Source organism: Passer montanus, unplaced genomic scaffold (assembly GCF_014805655.1).
Source record: "Passer montanus isolate IOZ18808 unplaced genomic scaffold, ASM1480565v1 scaffold2, whole genome shotgun sequence".
NCBI classification, from domain to species: Eukaryota; Metazoa; Chordata; class Aves; order Passeriformes; family Passeridae; genus Passer; species Passer montanus.
This window is the reverse complement of record NW_024366591.1, coordinates 19917151-19936620: the sequence shown is the minus strand read 5'-3', so window position 1 is coordinate 19936620 and position 19470 is coordinate 19917151. Positions and strand designations below refer to the sequence as shown.

At 40.3% G+C, this 19470-nt stretch overlaps 1 protein-coding gene across 1 annotated transcript in view; it reads right to left on the bottom strand.

Annotated features, from left to right (window-relative positions):
- The window catches only part of CNKSR3 (CNKSR family member 3), a 54379-nt gene that overhangs the window by 24544 nt on the left and 10365 nt on the right, over positions 1 to 19470 (bottom strand). The window contains exon 2 of the mRNA XM_039707146.1: positions 2030 to 2193. Coding sequence (XP_039563080.1) covers positions 2030 to 2193 — 164 coding nt within the window. The remainder of the gene's footprint in view (positions 1 to 2029; positions 2194 to 19470) is intronic.

The window sequence follows — 19470 nt, the reverse complement described above, 5'->3', positions numbered from 1 at the left end:
AATGCTTGAAAACAGATACTGCAGGAGAAAGATGTTCCAGAGAGAGCTTCCTCACTGTCACATGTGTTCCTGTGGTGTGAGGGAGCCCAAAGCATTGATCTGAAGGAAACTTAGCTGGGAAACTGCCAAGACAAAACTAGATAAAAGGGGAAATTCTTCTTGGGAACTCCAGGACTGGGAAACCACCAAAATCCCCTCTCAGCCTTTCCCCACCAAGAACGACAACCTTGCAGAGAGTGACATCAGGCTGGCCCAGCCAATGCTACATTTCCAGAGTGTGAGCTGACAGCTTAGTGGGGTGGCAATGGGATCAAAAAAGGGGGAACAGAAAAGCAAAAAAGGTTAAAAAGAAAAAAAAAATTAATTGTTCCTTTGCTTATAAGGCCCCAAAAGTTGGGGAACTATCAGCATATGTACAAAACAACCACTAAACCATAAACATTCCCACTTTCAAAGAACTAACACAGGTGGAATCAGTAAACCTCTCTCTTGCACAAAAAGAAACAACAACACAAAAAAAATTATTGTCATTAGCAATTATTATCCCCTTGGAAACAAAATCAGTGGTGACTCTAAGCAGTTCCAAAAACTCAAGGGAACAGGCATCAAGAAGGTGGCAAAGGGTATGCTGAAAACACAGGAATTCTTCCTGCACCTCTTAAAAAGGGAACAAATACATTTCAGCTGTAATATGCAGTATCTGTCTAATGCATTAACTTGAGCTGCATTTCACAAAGGATTTCCAGAAATGGGTCTGAGGTCAAAACTTTTGTCTACAAAGGAAATTAGAAGGAAATTGTAAGAGATAAAACACAGCTTTAGGCTCTGGCAGTTGTCCAGCTTTGTTCACTTTATTCTAATATTTTTAAGAGAATAAAAAAGTGCCTTTGGGGACTACCACGTAGATGACTTCAGTCAGGACCATATACAGCCCACACTACATTTACTAACTCACAAGACCCCTGCTTGCCCAACAAAAGCAGCATGAACTGCTTTTCAGTCCAACTACATTCTTCTATTAGGTTTTCAAGTTAATGTTAAAATTTTTTGGTAGATCAAATACCTAAAGGAAATAAAATGTCTTTCAAGTATAAGAGTAACTTTTTGAGAAACGTTTTAGATCGTTTGAAGAGATTTCGTTAAATATGCTTCTTTCAGTCCAATTTGCTCCAGGTTGTGGAGTAGAACACTCCCTGTAGCACCTCTCTGCAGCAAATAAAGCACGTATCACACAGGCAATAAGCACTCTCCATTTTAAGAAGAATATGCTTGCTGCTCCAAACCTTGCCTAATGTAGGGAAGACAGGCCAGTGCTGGCCAAGGAATCATCGGGCAGGCTTTCCCACCCTCCTCCCTGATGTAATTATATATACCTCTGGTGCTCATTACACTGCACTACATCAAACAGGCCTTCAAGTCTGTGACCAAACTATGGCTTTTAAATAAAGCCTGCACTAGTAAAACAATCCAAAATATATTTATGCTTTTCCGAGTATGTTTGTTTTCAAAGTATCTGCAGTTATATATCAGGAGTAGAACAAAAGAACAGCTTAAGTTCTGAATCCAATTAAGAGTTCAGCTAAACTGTAACTGAGGTGGCTAAACATCCCTCATCTCAAGAATTAATTTTTCTTCACTTCCTAGGTTTGCTACAGAATTACCCTAAACCCACTTCAACTGATGTGAGGAACTTCCAGCACCTGTCACTTCAACAGTGTGTCTTCTGTCTTCTAAAACTGTTCACTAACAGGAGCCGCAAGATCTAACGCCACTCAGACAACTCCCTTTGGAAGTGCACACAAATTAATTGAAGTTGCCTCTTATCAGGAAAAAAGAACTGTTAATACAAAAGTTAGAGAACTATCAATACTTCCAAGAATTAAACAAATTCTTACGTTTTTCTTTTATCATGATGTGTAACAGAAAGCAAGATACAAAGGTATTCCGGTTTTATCAATCTTGCTTTGGTTATTCACCCAAAAAAGCCCTTTAAGAAATTGTTTGCTCATCTCTTCACAATGGGACTAACCAGTGCACACAGGAGATCCACAGCCTCTAGAACCAGTTCCTGGTGTCCAATCCGTGAGATACCCAAGTCTTCAAGGTCCTGGTGAGAAATCTGTAACAGCTGTTCACCATTTATCTTCTCCCGTTCAAATTTATGGACATACTGCTGCAGGCAATCATCCAGGCCTACCAAAACACAAAAGACAGACAAGGAGACATTAGAAACAAACTAACAAATCCCCCCCAAAAAAAACCCAGACCTTGAAAAAGGCAGAAATTTTAAGTTCATATAATGTACAAAGCAAAATTATGAAGGAAACTTGCAATGTGACTGAGGTTGTGCCACAAGAGCATAAAAATAGAGCACATAAGTTATGGGGATCTTTGGGTCACCTAAGTCAACGCACAAACTGCCTGCTCCTTGTGAATCAAGCTCAGCCAGTAAAAATGTGCCTTTGTTGTCTGCATAGGCAAAGTGACCAAAGGGAATACACATCAGGGTAACCCAGACCCTGAGGGGCATCCATAGCAACAACAAAAAAAAACAACTGTCAAAAAAAAAAAAGAAAAAAAAAATCCAGGGCAAGGCAAGAACAAAGACCTTGCCCAAAGCCTGTTAAACAAGCAAAGAAACAAAAGCATAAAATGATGAGAAGGAAAATGACAAAAAAAATAAAACATACAGGCAAAGCAATCAAAAGGATGTTTGGCTCAAGTCTCATTATTACCTTGATTGATAAGAGCCTGCAGCTTCCTGAAGCAGCCATTGCTTCCCCTTTCTGAGGATCAACAACACACAAGTAAGAAATCTAATTCATTTTTCTATCTAGAAGTACTTTTAAAACAGTTTAGACTACTTTGTCCCAGCAATATCCCCCAAATCCTCTCTTTAAACAGTGATTCTTTGATGCTGTTCTCTACAGTAGGTTTTCCCAAGTGATTACAGAAAGTGTTTCTGGTTTTCATCTTATTTTACTCTAAGCTTCATGTGTTAATCCTGTTTCCTTGTGTATTTTCCTTATTTCCTCTGTTGTTTAAGAGCCTGTGAACAGCAACAATCTGGGGGAGAATTTGGATGGATGTTATTTTTCAAATGTTTCAGTGCTCTTTAACTCCGTTCCCCTACAGTATTTTGGCTAGAGCAAAAGGAACCGACCCAATTAGGTCTGTTTTGCAGGAATACACCACACTCATTGAAAACAGTTGACATGAGCAAAAATTCAGATAACACATTTGACATCTTTGCATTGTCCACTACAGCTACATTGTTTTACCATTCCTTTTTAAAAAAAGGCTGAACCTTTACTTGAATAAAGGATGTTTATGCACAGCTCCGGTTCAAAAGGAAACCATTGAGATGGACAGGATATCAAAGGCAGCAGATGAGAAACATGAACAGCATCCTGAACTACAGAGAAACCAGAGCCAAAAGACCAGCACTCTGTTCCACTCGTGGAGCTGCAGCAGCAGCCTGGAAAACAAGCACTCCCAGCACACTCTACCACCAAGAAAACACTTGACTCAAATCACAAAGGGGGTTTGAGGAGTCACATGAAACATATTCACAACACAACAGCGGCAGGAGCAGGCGCTGCTTCCCCACAGCACAGCAGATGTGCAGAGGATGGGCTCCCAAAGGCACGGCCTGACCAAACACACACCACTCGCCTTCCCAAGTTCATGGGCACAGACACCCCCTTACATGACTAGAGCAGCTTAATTATTACAGTAAATCAACATCTGGCTGAACGAGCTCGACTCCTCCCTGTGCAGAGCTACCAGCGCACACAGCTTGATTTTTAAGCATAATTATGAATGGAAAAACCCACATGCAGGTCTAGCAGAGTCTCCCAGGGCTACAGTTGTTCAGGGTGCACTCTTGTTGCTTTCCATATGTCTTGGCAAAGCTGCAGAAATTCTGAAAATTGAGCCCACTGTTCTCTTTCCCACAGGCACCAAATCCCTCCTTAGGCTATACAAACTCTTTTCCCAGGAAAAATAATTTAAAAAAATAACTGGCCTTCATTGTTTAACAATTTATTTTTTCAAACAAATTCACAAGCATGGCTGACATACAGTGCACATATTTGGCATTCCCAATTTTTATTGCTGCCTCACAGACCACTGTTTCCCATCACTTGCTCTTGTAAGCCCATAGTTTCCATTACAAACTACACAAACACCTAAAATAAAATACTTTATTCAGCATGCAGTCAAGGTTTTATATTTACAGTTTCCTAATGCAGTTTGCTTTTTGCCTGCTATCCTTTCTAGAACTTCATTCTATTCTAAAATATGGGAATTAAAACATATATATCCTCACCAAGAAATACAACTGTGGCTCTTTGTTTGCCTGTGCTTTTTTTTAACTCATGCTTGCCCATTCTTGAACGCCTACTAAAAACTTGAAGGGCTATTTTAAATTTTTTTTTAATCAAGAGGCCTTAAAAACAGTACTTCTATAACCACACTGTAGGACTATATTTTATATAATAAGATATTACAAAATTGCACAAACATTTACTCAAAATAGCCAACACAGTGGCACAACTGCTCAGCCAGACACATATTTAAGATTAAATGACCAAAACTATGCAAAGCAGAAAGTGAAGACAGACCCACAAACTCATGTACTGGTAGACAGAGTTTGAGATGAGCTTACGAGCATTAGCAAAGTTTTTATTGTTTTTACTAAGAAACCAGGGGGAAATATTAAACATTTTAATTGAGATTGCAATCACATTTTATAGCCTACAGTTTAGTTTTCCATGATATGAATTAAATGTCTAATCACATGTGAATCAAAGACATCATGTGCAAACCTTCTCCATTCCCCCAAGAGGAAATGGAGAAGGGAGGAGGAAGGACTCATTACCCAATTCAATAAATTTTAATAATATTTAAGCAAAGTTTTAAAATCAGCATTCAAATGTCACCAGTAGTCTAAATGAACTGCTCATTTTTCCTTTCTTCCACACATCTATATTCTTTCCATGTCTTTTCTCCATGAACTTCAGAGTCTTATGGAGACTTGGTATTGTCAATTGCAATGTCTGGATATTGCTGAAGAACTTAGATGAATTAAAAACAATAAAATGCAAGTCGACATTACTTAGATACTTTCTTACATGCCAGGTCATTTTCAACAGTGCAATATTAGCAGGTTCAAGCAAGAAAGTAGTTTTCTGTATTTCTGGAAAAATACAATTAAGATTGACATTGAAAAAAGGTATCTATATTTATTGCCTTTATCCACTGAAGAGCCTTTCTGAAAGCTAATCTATTAATTTTCAGTTCAAAATGTGTTTAAAAAGCATTTATCTCAATCGTGTGTGAAATCTTTATATTATTGCACATACAACAAAACCATGCACAAAAGAATGTCCTTTCTATTTATGTAATTGTTAGAGAATGAGGAAAGGTATAAATAAAAATAGCAATTGCAGAATAATATCCAAGTTTTAGAACACTAGTAGCAGAGGTTTTTTGGGGGAGGGAGAGTGAGCAAAACAGATTAATTCAGTTAGTGCTATGCGTGTTGTGAAAACCTTTCTGATGAACAGCAGTGCAATTTGAACAACACTCCCTCCCAAATTCTGGCAGGTGTAGAGATGTGCAATAGATCCTAAGAACTGTCTAGACTTTTCTGTCTAAAATAACCACCATGCAAAGCACCCCTGAAGACATTCAATACCTTGCATTCATGCAAAAACATTAGGACAGGGCTTACACTTAAGGATTTGCACTGATACCAATCTCAGGCTGTTTCCACAATTAAGTAAGTTATTTTGTATAAGAATTGAGGGGAAGAAAGAAACAACTTGGGAGTTAAGGATGAGGCTTGGGTCCAAGCCATAACTATGGGTTTTCTATTCAGAGAGAATTAACATTTCTATAGTCAGCCATCGAGCAGTGGCATACCTCACTCCCAAAAACTAGAGGTATGTTTTGTGAGCAGAGTCATTAATCAGTTCCACGCTTTTTGCTCAACTTCTGCCTTGGACACTACCAAACAATTTACCTACCATAAAGCACCAATTAGCTAATCCATCACAGGCACAGCTGATTTACCACCTCTTTTTTCCTCAGTCACTCCTTTCTTGTGATAGCGGAGTCAACAGAGTCTGGTAACAATCCAACACAGCAGGGCAGAGGGGGCAGAGAGCAAGGAAGAGAGGACAGATAGGGCCAGGAACTGAGGAAGGCATGGAGAAGGGAAGCTGGAATGTGACAGGCATTATTTTCCGTACATTCAAGAACTTGAACAGATTCTCAGGACAGCTCATAAAATGCTAAAAGTTGACACCGGGAAGCGGGAGGAGCACCAGCCACTTGAACAGAGGAAGAACTCACAAGTACAAAACCTTTTCCTTCACCTAGCAGGAATATGGGGATCATTGCTCACTGCCTCAAGGACACAACGCATTGTTATGATCATGTTTTCTCCTCTGTTGGGTGACTCTAACAAGCAGGCAGCACCTGGCATCTCAGCGCAGAACCAAGGTTCAACTACAACCCTCATCCCGAAACCTTTTCCTTCACCTAGCAGATCACTGCTCACTGCCTCAAGGACACAATGCATTGTTATGATCATGTTTTCTCCTCTCTTGGGTGACTCTAACAAGCAGGCAGCACCTGGCATCTCAGCGCAGAACCAAGGTTCAACTACAACCCTCATCCCATGAAGGGGCTCATCCCTGGATAGCCTATTAGGATAGGACTGCCAAAGTCATCTTTGCCTCATCACCTTAAAACTGACCTTCCCACCTAAAAAGTCATTTATTCTGGTCTCCTCTTCAGGGTCTATATAGTTGACACGTTGAGTATCTAAAGATTCCCTGCACACATCAATTTCATCCCTTCCAAGCCTTGAAAGATAATCAGTTGCATGAGAATTTTTGGCATATCCCATGGTATGTGCCATTATACTGTCATTTACATTCCACATCATTTTATAACAGCTACTGTGATAGCTTCCTCTATGAGACATTTCCTCTATTTCCAGGACTGGAAGAAATTAATCAAAGATAAAGCAGGAGGGAATCAAGGCAGCAAATGAACACTAGAAAGAGAAAAAATAAGCAGATGAACCTGAGAAGGCAAATGAAAATAAGAAAAAAGAATCTGCAAGGCAGCTAAGTAGGACAGATAGAGGGTGAAAATAAATAAGAAAAGTTCAAGGAGAAGAAAACAAATACATGGTTTTCTTTAATACAGAACACAGTAGGAAGGTTTTACACAGTAACCATAGATGCCATTCTCCTCCTGCAGTATCACAAACAGAACCAGGGATAACTTCAACAGAGGAATCAAGGCTCTTTTAAAGGAGGATAAAAAATTAAATCTAGAGTAGTAAGTAGAAACTTATTTCACTAATAATTTGATCCTAGGTAAGAACTGACTTCCTAGGATCCACATGCCTGATTGTTAGCTATCATCAATATTTTCATGTTAATCTTTCCAAAAGTTTCTGAAACAAAAGTTTAGTTATCAACTAGTGTGAGCCACTTTTATGGGCCAGAAAAGACCTCAAAGGTCTTCGCTTTCCAAGAAAATGCCTTCAAGAGATCTTTGTATTATTGTCTAATACAAATGTGAAAAAACTTCCTCATTCCACTTTTTGCTCTCATGTAATTTTAAAACTGATCATAGCACTGCCACCACCACTGAAGTATCAATCACTTAAAAACCAAAACAACACAAAATCAAAGAACAAGACCTTTTTATTAGCATCATGCCAGGAAAAATGTCCCCTGCCTAACCTGATTGCTTCTTAAGTAAGCTTTCCTCATGTAGTCAGTTGTAAGCTACTCTTCTAAGGTTTTGTCTGAGCACCTGCATCCTGATGAAGCAGGCACAAGGCGCTGCCTCCCCAGGCACTGGGTACAGCTTTGCTGAGCACAGGCATTGCCAAGAGCAGCCAGAACGGTACAGAAGATCCTTGTCAATCTCCCCCATCACACAGGGATGGTACCAGACAAATTGCTGGGCTCTGCCTGCCAGCCAGGATGCAAAGGGCAGCTCTCTCATTAAGGTCACAGCAGGACAGAGGGAAATGGTGAAGCCTTCAGCTCAATAATGAGTGCTTTACTGTCCCCTCTGTAATCCCCCCTGACTGACAGTTGCACAGAAAGGCTTTTGCAACACGTTTCTATTTTCAGTACTTTCAACTAATATATTTAGCCTGCAAAAACAAGCTCCATACTCATGCATTCATGTTACCTCGAAATAAATCCATTCATTCCACTCAAATCCATCTATAAATCCTTTTTTTTCTTTTTTTTTTTAGCACAAAACTGAAAGCCTTGCCTTGTAATAAAAGAACTCGTGGGTAAATTAGGGTTGTAAGCTATCCTGACCAGAAGAGAAACAGAGACTATGTTTAACCTTTAGTTGCTCAGTACAGATACAATCTCAGACTGACAGCCCTTGTGTTATGCTACACTTTTTATCTGTACTCCCTACAAAGCCACTGACTGCAACCATTCTGGCAGTGCCTATTACCTTGGTTCAGACAGTAAATCTGAAGACAACTCTAAGCTTTACCACTTCACAGTCAAAGTATGCTCAGGAAGAGTCAAAACAGATTGCTGAACCCTTCCAATCCTCCAGGAGTTTTATAAGGCAAGACTTTTCTCTACAAAAGCCAGAAAAATTAACTCAAATTTTCCTCAAAAAATATTTTCAGGAAACTAAGCAGACATGGAATAAGTTTTACAGAAAAAAATACTTTGGGGAGAAGGACATAATAAAGGCCTGTAAAGCCAGAAGTGGCCAGAAAGAACACAGATTGCTCATCATCTCTCCCAACACAGGAATCAGAGAGTGAAGCAAGCATGTAACAGGTCCAAACAAGTCATAAAGGAGCGACTCTTCACACAGCAGTATGCAATGAATGTTCAACATCCATACACAGATTCAGGGAAAGGTGAAGAGGTTCATGAAAGAAAGTGCCACAGAAGCCGAGTGTGACCCTGACAGAGATGGTTTAAGGCTTGAGGAACAGGAAATACAAGAGAAAATACAGCGTCATCTTTCCTCTTACATTGCTTAATTTACTCCTTTTTGGCAAATATTCTGGACTGGACACTTAGCCAGGCAGCACAGAACACAGGACTATCACCGGTGTGCCATACACAGCACCAAAACAGATGGCAGCTTCCCTTTTAAATACTTTTAGAAGCATACAATTGTTTGGGTTGGAAGGGACCTTAAAGGTCATCAATTTCCACACCACTCCTCCACCCTCCCACCCCACACCAGTATGGGCAGGGACATCTTCCACTAGACCAGATGGCTAAAAGTCCCATCCAACCTGGCACTGAACATTTCCAGGGATGGGGCACCCACAACTTCTCTGGGCATCTTGTTCCTGTGCCTCACCATTCACACAGCAAGGGTGAGCTCCTATTCTAAGACTTCAGAAAACTGTCTCTCTTCACTTGTAAAAGCTACTCTTGGTTTTAACATTTTCTGTAAGAGTGACAGGAGATTTTCCCCAGAAAAGGCAAAACTCTATATAGAGTAATTGGAGTTGGTGAGGTAGAGGGGAAGAAGAAAAAGCTACACACTAATACTGATTTGTGATATCAATTTAACCCAAAGATAGAACCAAAGGTTTTTCAGACTGGCTTAAAAAAAATACAGCCAAAAATTGACCCTAGTAATACTAGGAAATTCATCACAGTAAATCACACAGCTGCTCTCATGGGTTTAGTATTCTAGATTGAGATATTAACATCAAATGGAAAATTGCTAGAGTGAACTAATTTATAAATTGTAGCTTTGATTGACAATGAATGAACTGGCATCAGAATTCCAAAAAGAGATTTGACACGGAGAAATGGTAGTGTACAATAAGCAGTGATAAAGGCAACTCTGTAATAGTTGAGAAGTTAATGGTATTTAACTCCAAAATTTCAACTAAAATTCAAAGTAGAGTTGACTTTTATTTTTAATAGCTCCTTTTCAGATAATTCATGAAAAAAATTGGAGTGGAGAAAGAGAAACTTATTTCTAACATTTTCCATAGGGAGGTTCTTATTATGACATAGCTTTAAGACTTCAAATTAAAGGCAAAATTGAAATGCAATGTTACAGAAAAGTGAGTTGTGACAGCATGCCATATATCTAAAAAAAAAAAAAAAAAAAAGAGAGGGAAAACATAACTGGAATACCGCATAACATCATACAGGTTTAACCAAAAACGGCAGGTATCAGAATATACATGCAATCATGCTTTTCACTAGCAGAACTGGACTGGATATCTGTGCAAAACTGTGGGGCCCTAGGCCACAACCCTGTGGGGCTTTGGTGTCATCACACTCACTGGTATCACCCACTTCCCTAAGAGACTGACTCATCTGTGAATATTCAGCCATTAAATACCATTTGGCTTCCAGGGGTGAAATTTTCACTCACCTGGGAGAGAGAGGGAAGAGATGAGACACCCCCTCATTGAGGAGTTACCACCCAGCCCCAGGCAGTCAGACTCCATAGTGCTACCCTAAATACTCATCCTAGGAAAAAAATAGGACCACAAACAAGGAAGGGTTCATACTCAAACAACCAACAGCATGATATCTTGCTCCCAGCATTTCAGCTGTAACTCTTTGCTAATCCCAGACATCACCAGAAAAAGGACTCCTGACCAGAGAAGGATGAAAAAAGAAGCGAACAGATGCAAACTATTTTTTCCTGCTGACCTTGGTGTATGCTCTGTATGCATCCGGGATTAATGTCCATATGATGCAGTAGCTTCACACAGAGCAACACTCACTCTTTGGTTTTCTCTTTTAAGAATCAACTGCATCACTCACTGACCAGCTATGTTTTGCAAAATCAATCTTTCCATGTTTTAACAGATTTTTTTGGCACATTCCATGAATGAGATGGAAACAGAGCATATCCATATGTTCCGTGCAGACAGACCTGGCACTCTTAGTTTCAACAGAACATGCAATAAAAGCCAACACTCAGCAAATGCATGCAAACACATCATTAAAATAGAGAACACACCTGCTTTAGGCAGACAAGCCCAAATAGCTTCCTAGTTAATACCACAGAAAGTGTTCAGGGACACTTCTGACAACATCCTCCCCCACCTCACAGTAAAAACAATATCCTACTTGTGGCAAGGTGCAACTTATACTCATCTGCTGGGTGCACAAGCAAGGCAGTATGAACCAAATACAAAGGCAGTATGCTGTAGCTGTAATGAGGCCATTTTATTTGTTGCTCCAGTACCACTTAAGAACTACTATAAACTCCAAACTGAAACAAGAAAACATCTTTTTTCCCCAATATACTAATGCATGCAGAGGTGTGCCTATTTGTCTGCTGGTTGTGTTTAAAACAGTGGTAGTTACATGGGTTTAGAATGGCTCCCAACTGACACACAAGCACTTCAGCCAGCAGGTCTCAGATGTTGTTATTCTTTCTCACCCTAATTCTTTACCATTACATCTAGCAAGTTACCTTATACCCACCAAAAAACTCATTTTAAACCCGCAGAGACTGGTAGAGCATATTCTAGTAGACTACTGCAATGGCAGGGGAAAAAATGCACATTTTAATAAAAAATAAGGGGGTTTTAAACAAAAAAAGATTGTTCTTGAACTAATTCATGCAAACTTTTGCTAGCCATCATGCCCAGTGAAAGAAACCTTGTGTTTATCACAACCTGATAAAATCATTTTGCTGGTGAAGATATGACTGTCAGGAAATAGAGAGCTTTAATCACAGTAGGAGGATAATCACTCACTGTGACTTTACAGCTGCATACATTATGTGAAGCAAGAGACAACCAAATACCTGTACTCAGAGAGATGCAACAGGACTTAAAATACTGTCAGCTTCTTCCTACACCCTAAAGAATTCTCTTCTTAAGTGGTTTGCAACTGATATGGTGACTGAACAAAAGATGTTGCTTAAACAGAGCATCACTAGAAGAGTTAACTTATTGCACCAGCATATAGCAGCTTCATCGATTTCACTCATGCACTGAGTGTAGAACTGTTCCACATACATCAGAATATATTAATATGTCCTATGGACTGTTAGTGACACAACACATCATCCTCATGTACTGTGCCAAAACCCTGACAATGAAACTTTCACCGAAGTTTCAATGTGGGGAATCTGTTGCACCCTGGGTTTGAAAACTACACTGCTCTTGCATACTCACAAGTTGTTCCCCAACAATTCAAGAAACACACTAAGTCTTTCTCCAGCAGAAAAAAAAAAAAAAAGGCAAGTGGTAAAATCAAAAGCAAGAAGTGGAGAAAACCAGATGATTCTGGTATTCATTTTTCTCATCCCACTAAAGCTTTTTTCCACACTAAGTACACTTTAAGAAATGCTGGCTGAGGCGTTTTAAATTGTACTCAAACAGGAGTTTGCAACTTCTATAGTTCCAGTAGATCTGTTCACCCAAAAATTGTTTTGCTTCATTGATGCAAATAAAGCTTTGCCTAGGCACAGTAGAGTTTTGGCAAGAATGAAAGCACAGTGGCATCTGGCCACTGAAAGCTGCAGCTGGGAGAAATCGGCAAGCAAGGCCTTCGTCCCTCCCTCCACACAGTGCTTGGTTTTATAGGGAATCACTCCCCTCCATCATGTGCTCCCTCCTGACTGCTGCAGAAACAAAGCACCCATGGGCACACCACAGCCCCATTTGTCCCCTCCTGCAGCTAGGTGGCAACAGGAACAGGAGTGGGAGAACAATTGCCAGGTCAGGTTCAGGCTGGTCCAGCACCCTGACCCACTCTCTGAGTGAGGAGGCCTCATGCCGAAGGACAACACGACCTCAAAAGATTCACTGGATCCCAGACAGCACAGAGAGATGTACAGGTGGTCACTGCCAACTCACTTTTACCAAAAAAAACTGAGGTGAAGCTCCGCCACACCACCAGAGAGACTTGTCCCAGCCACATAACATCAACATCTCGCAAGCAAAAGGCAAGCCAGGAGGATGCCTGTGCCTCAACTGTGCAATAGGACTCTAAAAGCTCAGCAGCAGCAGCTTCAGCCAGTATAATGGGCTACAAATTGGAAAAACACACAGGAAGACACAACCCAGTCTGCCATCTCTGCTGTGGAGTTACTGCAAAACACAAGGGCAGAAAGATGCAGGAGGTGGGGGACAGAGAGCAGAAAATGGCACAACTACGACCAGGAGAGCTCCTCTATCTGAGACCTGACTCGTGCTTTGCGAGACTCCCCACACACTGCACTAGACTGGCTGCAGACCCCACTCAGAGTCGTGTATTTCCTCAAACCCATTAACAGCTCCAAAGAGAAGCCCAAAAGAAATCTCACTGCTGTTACTAGCAGATACAGCTGTTTTCACTAAATCAACGCAACCGCAGAGGAAATACATTTCCCAGAATTTTCCAGCTCACACAACTATGCTGAATTTGTTGTGTGGTTTCTTTTTAATACCACTATTCTAACACACACATCTTACAGGAGAATTTTTGCTCAAAACAAGTCTTTAAAACACTACCATTTTGCTTACAGAAGTATAATAGCACTGAACATAAAATAGTTCCAATGTTAGCTATGGAGTCATTCACAAGATTACAAGAACCAGATTCTCTTTTTGTTTAAGGGAAATAATTCAATTTTGTTTTATTGTTCAAGTGAAATACATATTGCAGCTTAATCCATAGCAGGAATAGGAAATTGTTTCAATCTCCAGAGGCAAAAACTCTAGAAGCTGTGGAAATAATGGAATTTGGACTCAGTCTGTAGTTCATGATGTACAGCTGAAGACCACCTCTTTAGCCTTATTTTTCCCATTGTCCAGTCTCACTGCTCTCTCCAACACCCCTGGTCCCCTTCTTTCTCACCTCTGAATGACAGAACATGTAAAGCTGGAAGGCACCACGGTGGGGTCTCCTGATCCAACATTCCTGCACTGTTACTACCTGCCCCTTTCCAGAAAACCTGCCAGGACCATAGCAAAAGGGAGGTGACGAGGGGGTCTCACCATGTGCTCTGACTGTATCTGAGCACATTCTGCGAGGCATGCCAGGGCACCAGAGAAACACTGCAAATAGGCTGGACCAACATTCCCCATCCCTGGCACACTAGTGTACCACCTGGCAGCAAATGACACCATGCAAGGCACAGGTTTGGCACAGCTCTGGGAAATTATTGGTGCCATACAGGGGGAACCAGTGCAGGACTGCACTTGGCACATGGATTTAAGGAATATAAGGCTCTCTAATAACTGACAGGGCATTGGACAGTGAATGATAAAAAAAGAGAGAACACTGAGAAACACAGTGTGGTATAGGATGTAGGGTTGCACTGCTTGCAGAAAAAAAAAAAAAATCTGAAGAAAGCATTAAACTCCTTACAAAAGCGTATCTCCTTTGGCAGGTTTCACTCCAACTCTCACATATCCTTAATCCAATTTTCAAAGCAGCAGACGTTGAAGTTAAACTTACAAAAAGGCAGCTTCTTACCATTGTACTTTTCCAGTTTACCTAACTTCATTATTACTATAAAGCAATTCACAAACAAATTCAAACAATTTTCACAAGAGCTGACATAGGAACACTCGTGGACAACTTAATGAGCCTTTTCCCTTTTAGAGTCTTGGAATTTCAATTGTGATGTTAATGCATTCACAGTAACACACAGCTTACACCAGCACCATCACAAGCGGAAACTTCAAGATGTCAAAAATTCAAAGGTGTCTGAAAGAGGAAGTGCTTCTGCTTCACAGAGAGGTAACGTCAATAGAACAGTCACCTGTATTTCCACCTATATTACCTTTCACCTACTGACACTTCAAAGCAGTGCTTCTTCAGTTCATTATCTTCATGCATTTAACCATTCTCTTTGTCTACACAGCATCACTGAATTCTTATGAATAATCAAGTTTTTCCTCATACTGAGATTTTTCTGTGTCACTACGCAGTTGGGCAGGGTTCCTAGTGTTTGATCTGTATGATTTTGTGTGAGTTTTTTGTTTGGTTTTTCTTATTTTAAGAACAATGCTGCACTTGGAGTTTTTTTAAGCAAAATATAATTTTCTCTGAAGGTTAACATTTTTATTAGGGATGGCTTTCATACCAAACTAATTAATCAAGTTTAAAAAAAACCAAACATAATTGCCATGCTTGTGTCAGTCAACACAAAGTCAATAGCTGAAAGAACATGAACTGGTAGATAACAGAAACCTTTACAAGAAGCACAAACTGGCAGGTACCTCCTAAAACTGTCAAGCCATTCATGGAGAAAATGTGCTACCCTAGTGGCAGATCCACCTTGTAAGCACCATATTTCTCCTGCATCATAAAAACAACTATTCTCTATTTCAGTTGTGCCAAACTTCACATCAGCCACTTTACTGCTGTGTAGTGACCAAGGTGAAGGACTTTCTAAACTGGATTTTCAATAAGGCTGAATGGATCGGATAACATTTGTGAAAGCGGTATATAACCATTTAACAGCCTCTCTTCCAAGAGATTATTAAATGGACAATCTCCCCTTAAAGCTTTGAGTTCTGTACTTGCAAAACAGATGGAAGAAGAGATGAAAATCCCATAAATGGTTTGCATTTGCAATGCCTGACAGAATTCAGCAGTCTGGGAGCACCCTACATGTGTGTGTGCATGTATGTGGATGATTGCATGCAATCTTCCACAATAAGGCCCTGATGCTGAATTTGTAATATTACCTGAAACACTAAAAATAACCTATTGTCCCCCTGCTGCAATAAACAGGCTAGAAACATACAAATGCAAATGCTGTCCTAAAAACAATGGTTGAGATAACCTTTACACCTGTTTTTTAACACAATATACTCCCCTCCCCAATTTCTACTTCTAGAGTCACCTAGACATTTTCTTATTTTTCTTCTACTTACTGTTCCACTTACATTTCAAATAGCATTAAGTTTAAAGAAGCACATCGAGCATCCTCTTAGTGCTCAGGTTTTTTGGCAAATCAGTACCAACAACATAAGTAATGAGAAGCAGTAAACACAAGGTTTCATGTGAAACTGAGTGTTTTGTATAGCTCTGTGACTAACATTACACTTGAAGAATGGGGTAGAAAGAAGAATTAGGTTATATTTCATGAGCATCATATTTTCTGGTCCCTGAAATACTGATTTGGAAGATGCCAGGACATTTATTACTAACATTTATGTTGTTTTTTAAAATGTCATGCAATGGGTATAAGGGCTGTTTGAAACTGGAAGTGCAAAAACTTAAGAAGCAGATGTTTGCCCAGTAATAAAAAGATATTACATCCAATCTGGAAATATCAGAAATCTTATCTATATACACTTATTTGTTTGTTTTGACCAACTTCAAATTGTCTTAGCAGCCTGTCTCCTGGATGCATACTGTATCTCATGTATCACAGAGCCTTATTTCCAAGGTACCTTAGGAGATCATGGGAGATCAAATAACCTCTTCAAGTCCTCAGATAAGACTTCTGCAAGTCAATCTGCCACATGGTCAGTGCTGTGTAGCAATCTCCAGTCAGTGACTGACTTTTCAAACTTCCAAATCATAAGAAATTGTTCACTGAGCCCAAAGTACTTGCAAATATAAATTCAGAAGTAATACTTTGGTGCAGTACTTTGCAAGGGAAGACTGAACCTACAACCAGGTTGAACCTCTTTAACCCCTGAGAGTGCCCTATTTGTCAACTTTATGGAAATGGACTTTTAAGGCAGTGATTAACAGACGCTTGTTTGATCACTTTATTCTTCTCTTACAGGCACTGCAGTGACCTTATGTACACCCGAGTTAATCATTAGGTCCTTACATGAGGTGGGGAATGGTGGAGGAAGGGAAGAGAAGGAGGGACAGAGAAGGAAAGAGTAGGGTTTATTTTCTGAATTAAAGGCATTATGGATATTTAGAAGTTATTACACAGCAACGAAAGTGTCTCACACTAATCTCTGTTTATGCAGACTTGGCTTCACATCCCCAAACCAAGACCACTATGGAGAGTGACATATTGCCCACATCCCTCTACTAAAACTTCCAGGAAACCCACCAGCTCCAGCAGAACCCTCTGCACCAGTAATAGAGACCCATAAGCACAAAACTGAACAACTTATTTGCAAGCTGTCATCACAGAGGCCACCAAGCACTCCTGTCTTCTGCTTGCCATTTGCTGGAAAAGAATAAGGGCTCTCCATACAATAGCTAAAACAACTAAATTTAAAAAACAAAATGCTTGCTTTTGTCACATCTATAAGCATCTTCTTTACAATGAGGGGGAAAAAAGGTCCAAATACCTCTGAAAATTATTGTAAAACATCCAGGAGACAAGTTATGTCAAGTAAGTGACAAGTTACCCAAGACCAACATGACAGAATAACATCTAGGAAAGATCACATTATCTGTGAAATACAAGGAATAAAGGGAAGTACAGCCAAAAGAGTAAAGTTGATCAGAAATAACTACTGAAAACTTTCATTGTAGACATTCACCCCAAAGTGGCCATTTAACAAACCTTTAGACAGCCGTGCTGCTTCAACTGCAGCAAGCACAAAAAATTTCTTTGCATTATTTTCCTCTTAATGTTTATTTCAAATCAAGAGAAGTAGCAGTATTTCAAAAGCAAGCAGTATCTCAAAAGCAAGCTTGTAATCTTCTCCTGTGGAGAACATTACAAGCATATGACAAACAGGGCAACATAGAAGTCTTCTTATCCCAAAGTTACTCTCTCTAGGCATCCCATCCCACTCATGTGAAATATGAAAGACATTTATTTTAGCTCAATGTTTTTAATCCTATATAAAACTATCATCAACCTCTTTGTCTGCAGACACTAACTTCAGCTGCTGTTACCCGTCTCATGCACACACACTAATCCTGCTGAAAAGATGCTGGAATGAGAGCCACAGAAACCAAAAGCATGTATTTACTTGCAAGCCAGAGCTAACAGCAGCTCCTCAATCCCTGTTCCTAGACGGTACACTGCTCAGGCCTGGAAAGCTTATGGATAGAGGGGACAGGCCAGACCCCCCACCCACCTCCATGCCAAAACCCCCAGCAAGGGAAGCCTTTAGAGATAACTGCACAGCAAAACTTCCGGGCAAAGCAAAAGTCAACTTGAAAAACAAGCAACCCATCCCACCTGGAGGCAAAAATCAACCTTCAGTCCATTCTAACCAGATCTGAGCTTCGACCACGTCATACGTACATCTCATCACCAAGCCTCTGCCCATCTCGTTTATTGTTGTAAAGAACTTCACAATAGCATAGAGAATTACACTTCCAATGGAATAAAAATGAAAGTAAGTACAAGCACAGAATTAAATCCCATGCAATATTAATATTAATCACGGTATTTACACGATGACTGAAGGTAACACAAAAGCACCGTCCCCTTCAAAGCCTGCCTCCTAAGGTGACTGCTTCCATGCCTTGTCAGCTGTATTAGGTTATGACCCTTCCATGAGGAAAATAAGTCAACGTCTTTGCAGCAAGAATAGTTTTTATACTTATTATTGATCTTTGGTGGCCCTAAAAAGAAATACTATCCTTCAACAGGTCCAGCACAAAGTTATTTCATTTTCCAAAAGCAGCAACAGTACACTCTACATTACTTGTGTGTCTAGCACATGAACCTTGTGTTCCTGAAAACTTTTTGTGCTTTATATGAAGCAACAACCCCTCCTGCCCTACAGCCACCACACAATTAAGAGCTTGTCTCTTCCAAGTTACAAGGTTTTTGCGCCGAAGGAGAAGTTCATTAGTCACAAGAGCTCCTTTTCTTGAACTCACGCAATTAACACTCTGTTGCCTGTTCCCACAGTGGAAACAAAAAGAAACACTGCAAAACTGCCTGCCTCTTATCTCCCAAGAAGAACTGGGGTGATCCCTTTAATCTGGTTTGGCTGCCTTCTCGCATCACCATGTGGAACTGTTTTGGCCGATTGCAGCAAGGTCCATTACTCACATCTGCCTCTCCTTTGTGTGTGCACCCTTGCAAACACTGTGATTACTGTTCCACCCATGAGCAAGTCAGGGAGCAGCCTGCTGCAAGGCAACAGCTGATGCCCTTGCCAGATAGCCAAGCTTTCCGATGACAACCTCCTACTCGGTTAGGAAACAAGGATGCCAAGCACCAGGGATGCGGTCACCAGGGAGGAGTAAGTGCAGGCACAAGAGAATCACCAGCCATCAGCACCTGCTGATCAATGATAAGCTGAATGACATTTACAAGCTGAATGACACAACATTAACAGAAAGGAGCTGATGGTGCATACACCTTTCCTTCATGGACAGATCCCCAGGAGTCACTACTGGATTCTCCTAGGAGATGCTGTCATTACTTGCATGCATAAATTGCTTCATTTTAAAAAGCTTGACAACATTTTCATCAGAAATTCTACCTTCTTAAAAGTTACTCCTGGCATTATTTTACCCAGCCCTCAGAGTGCCTTCCATGAACCAGGACATACTGTCTTGAGGCACTAAA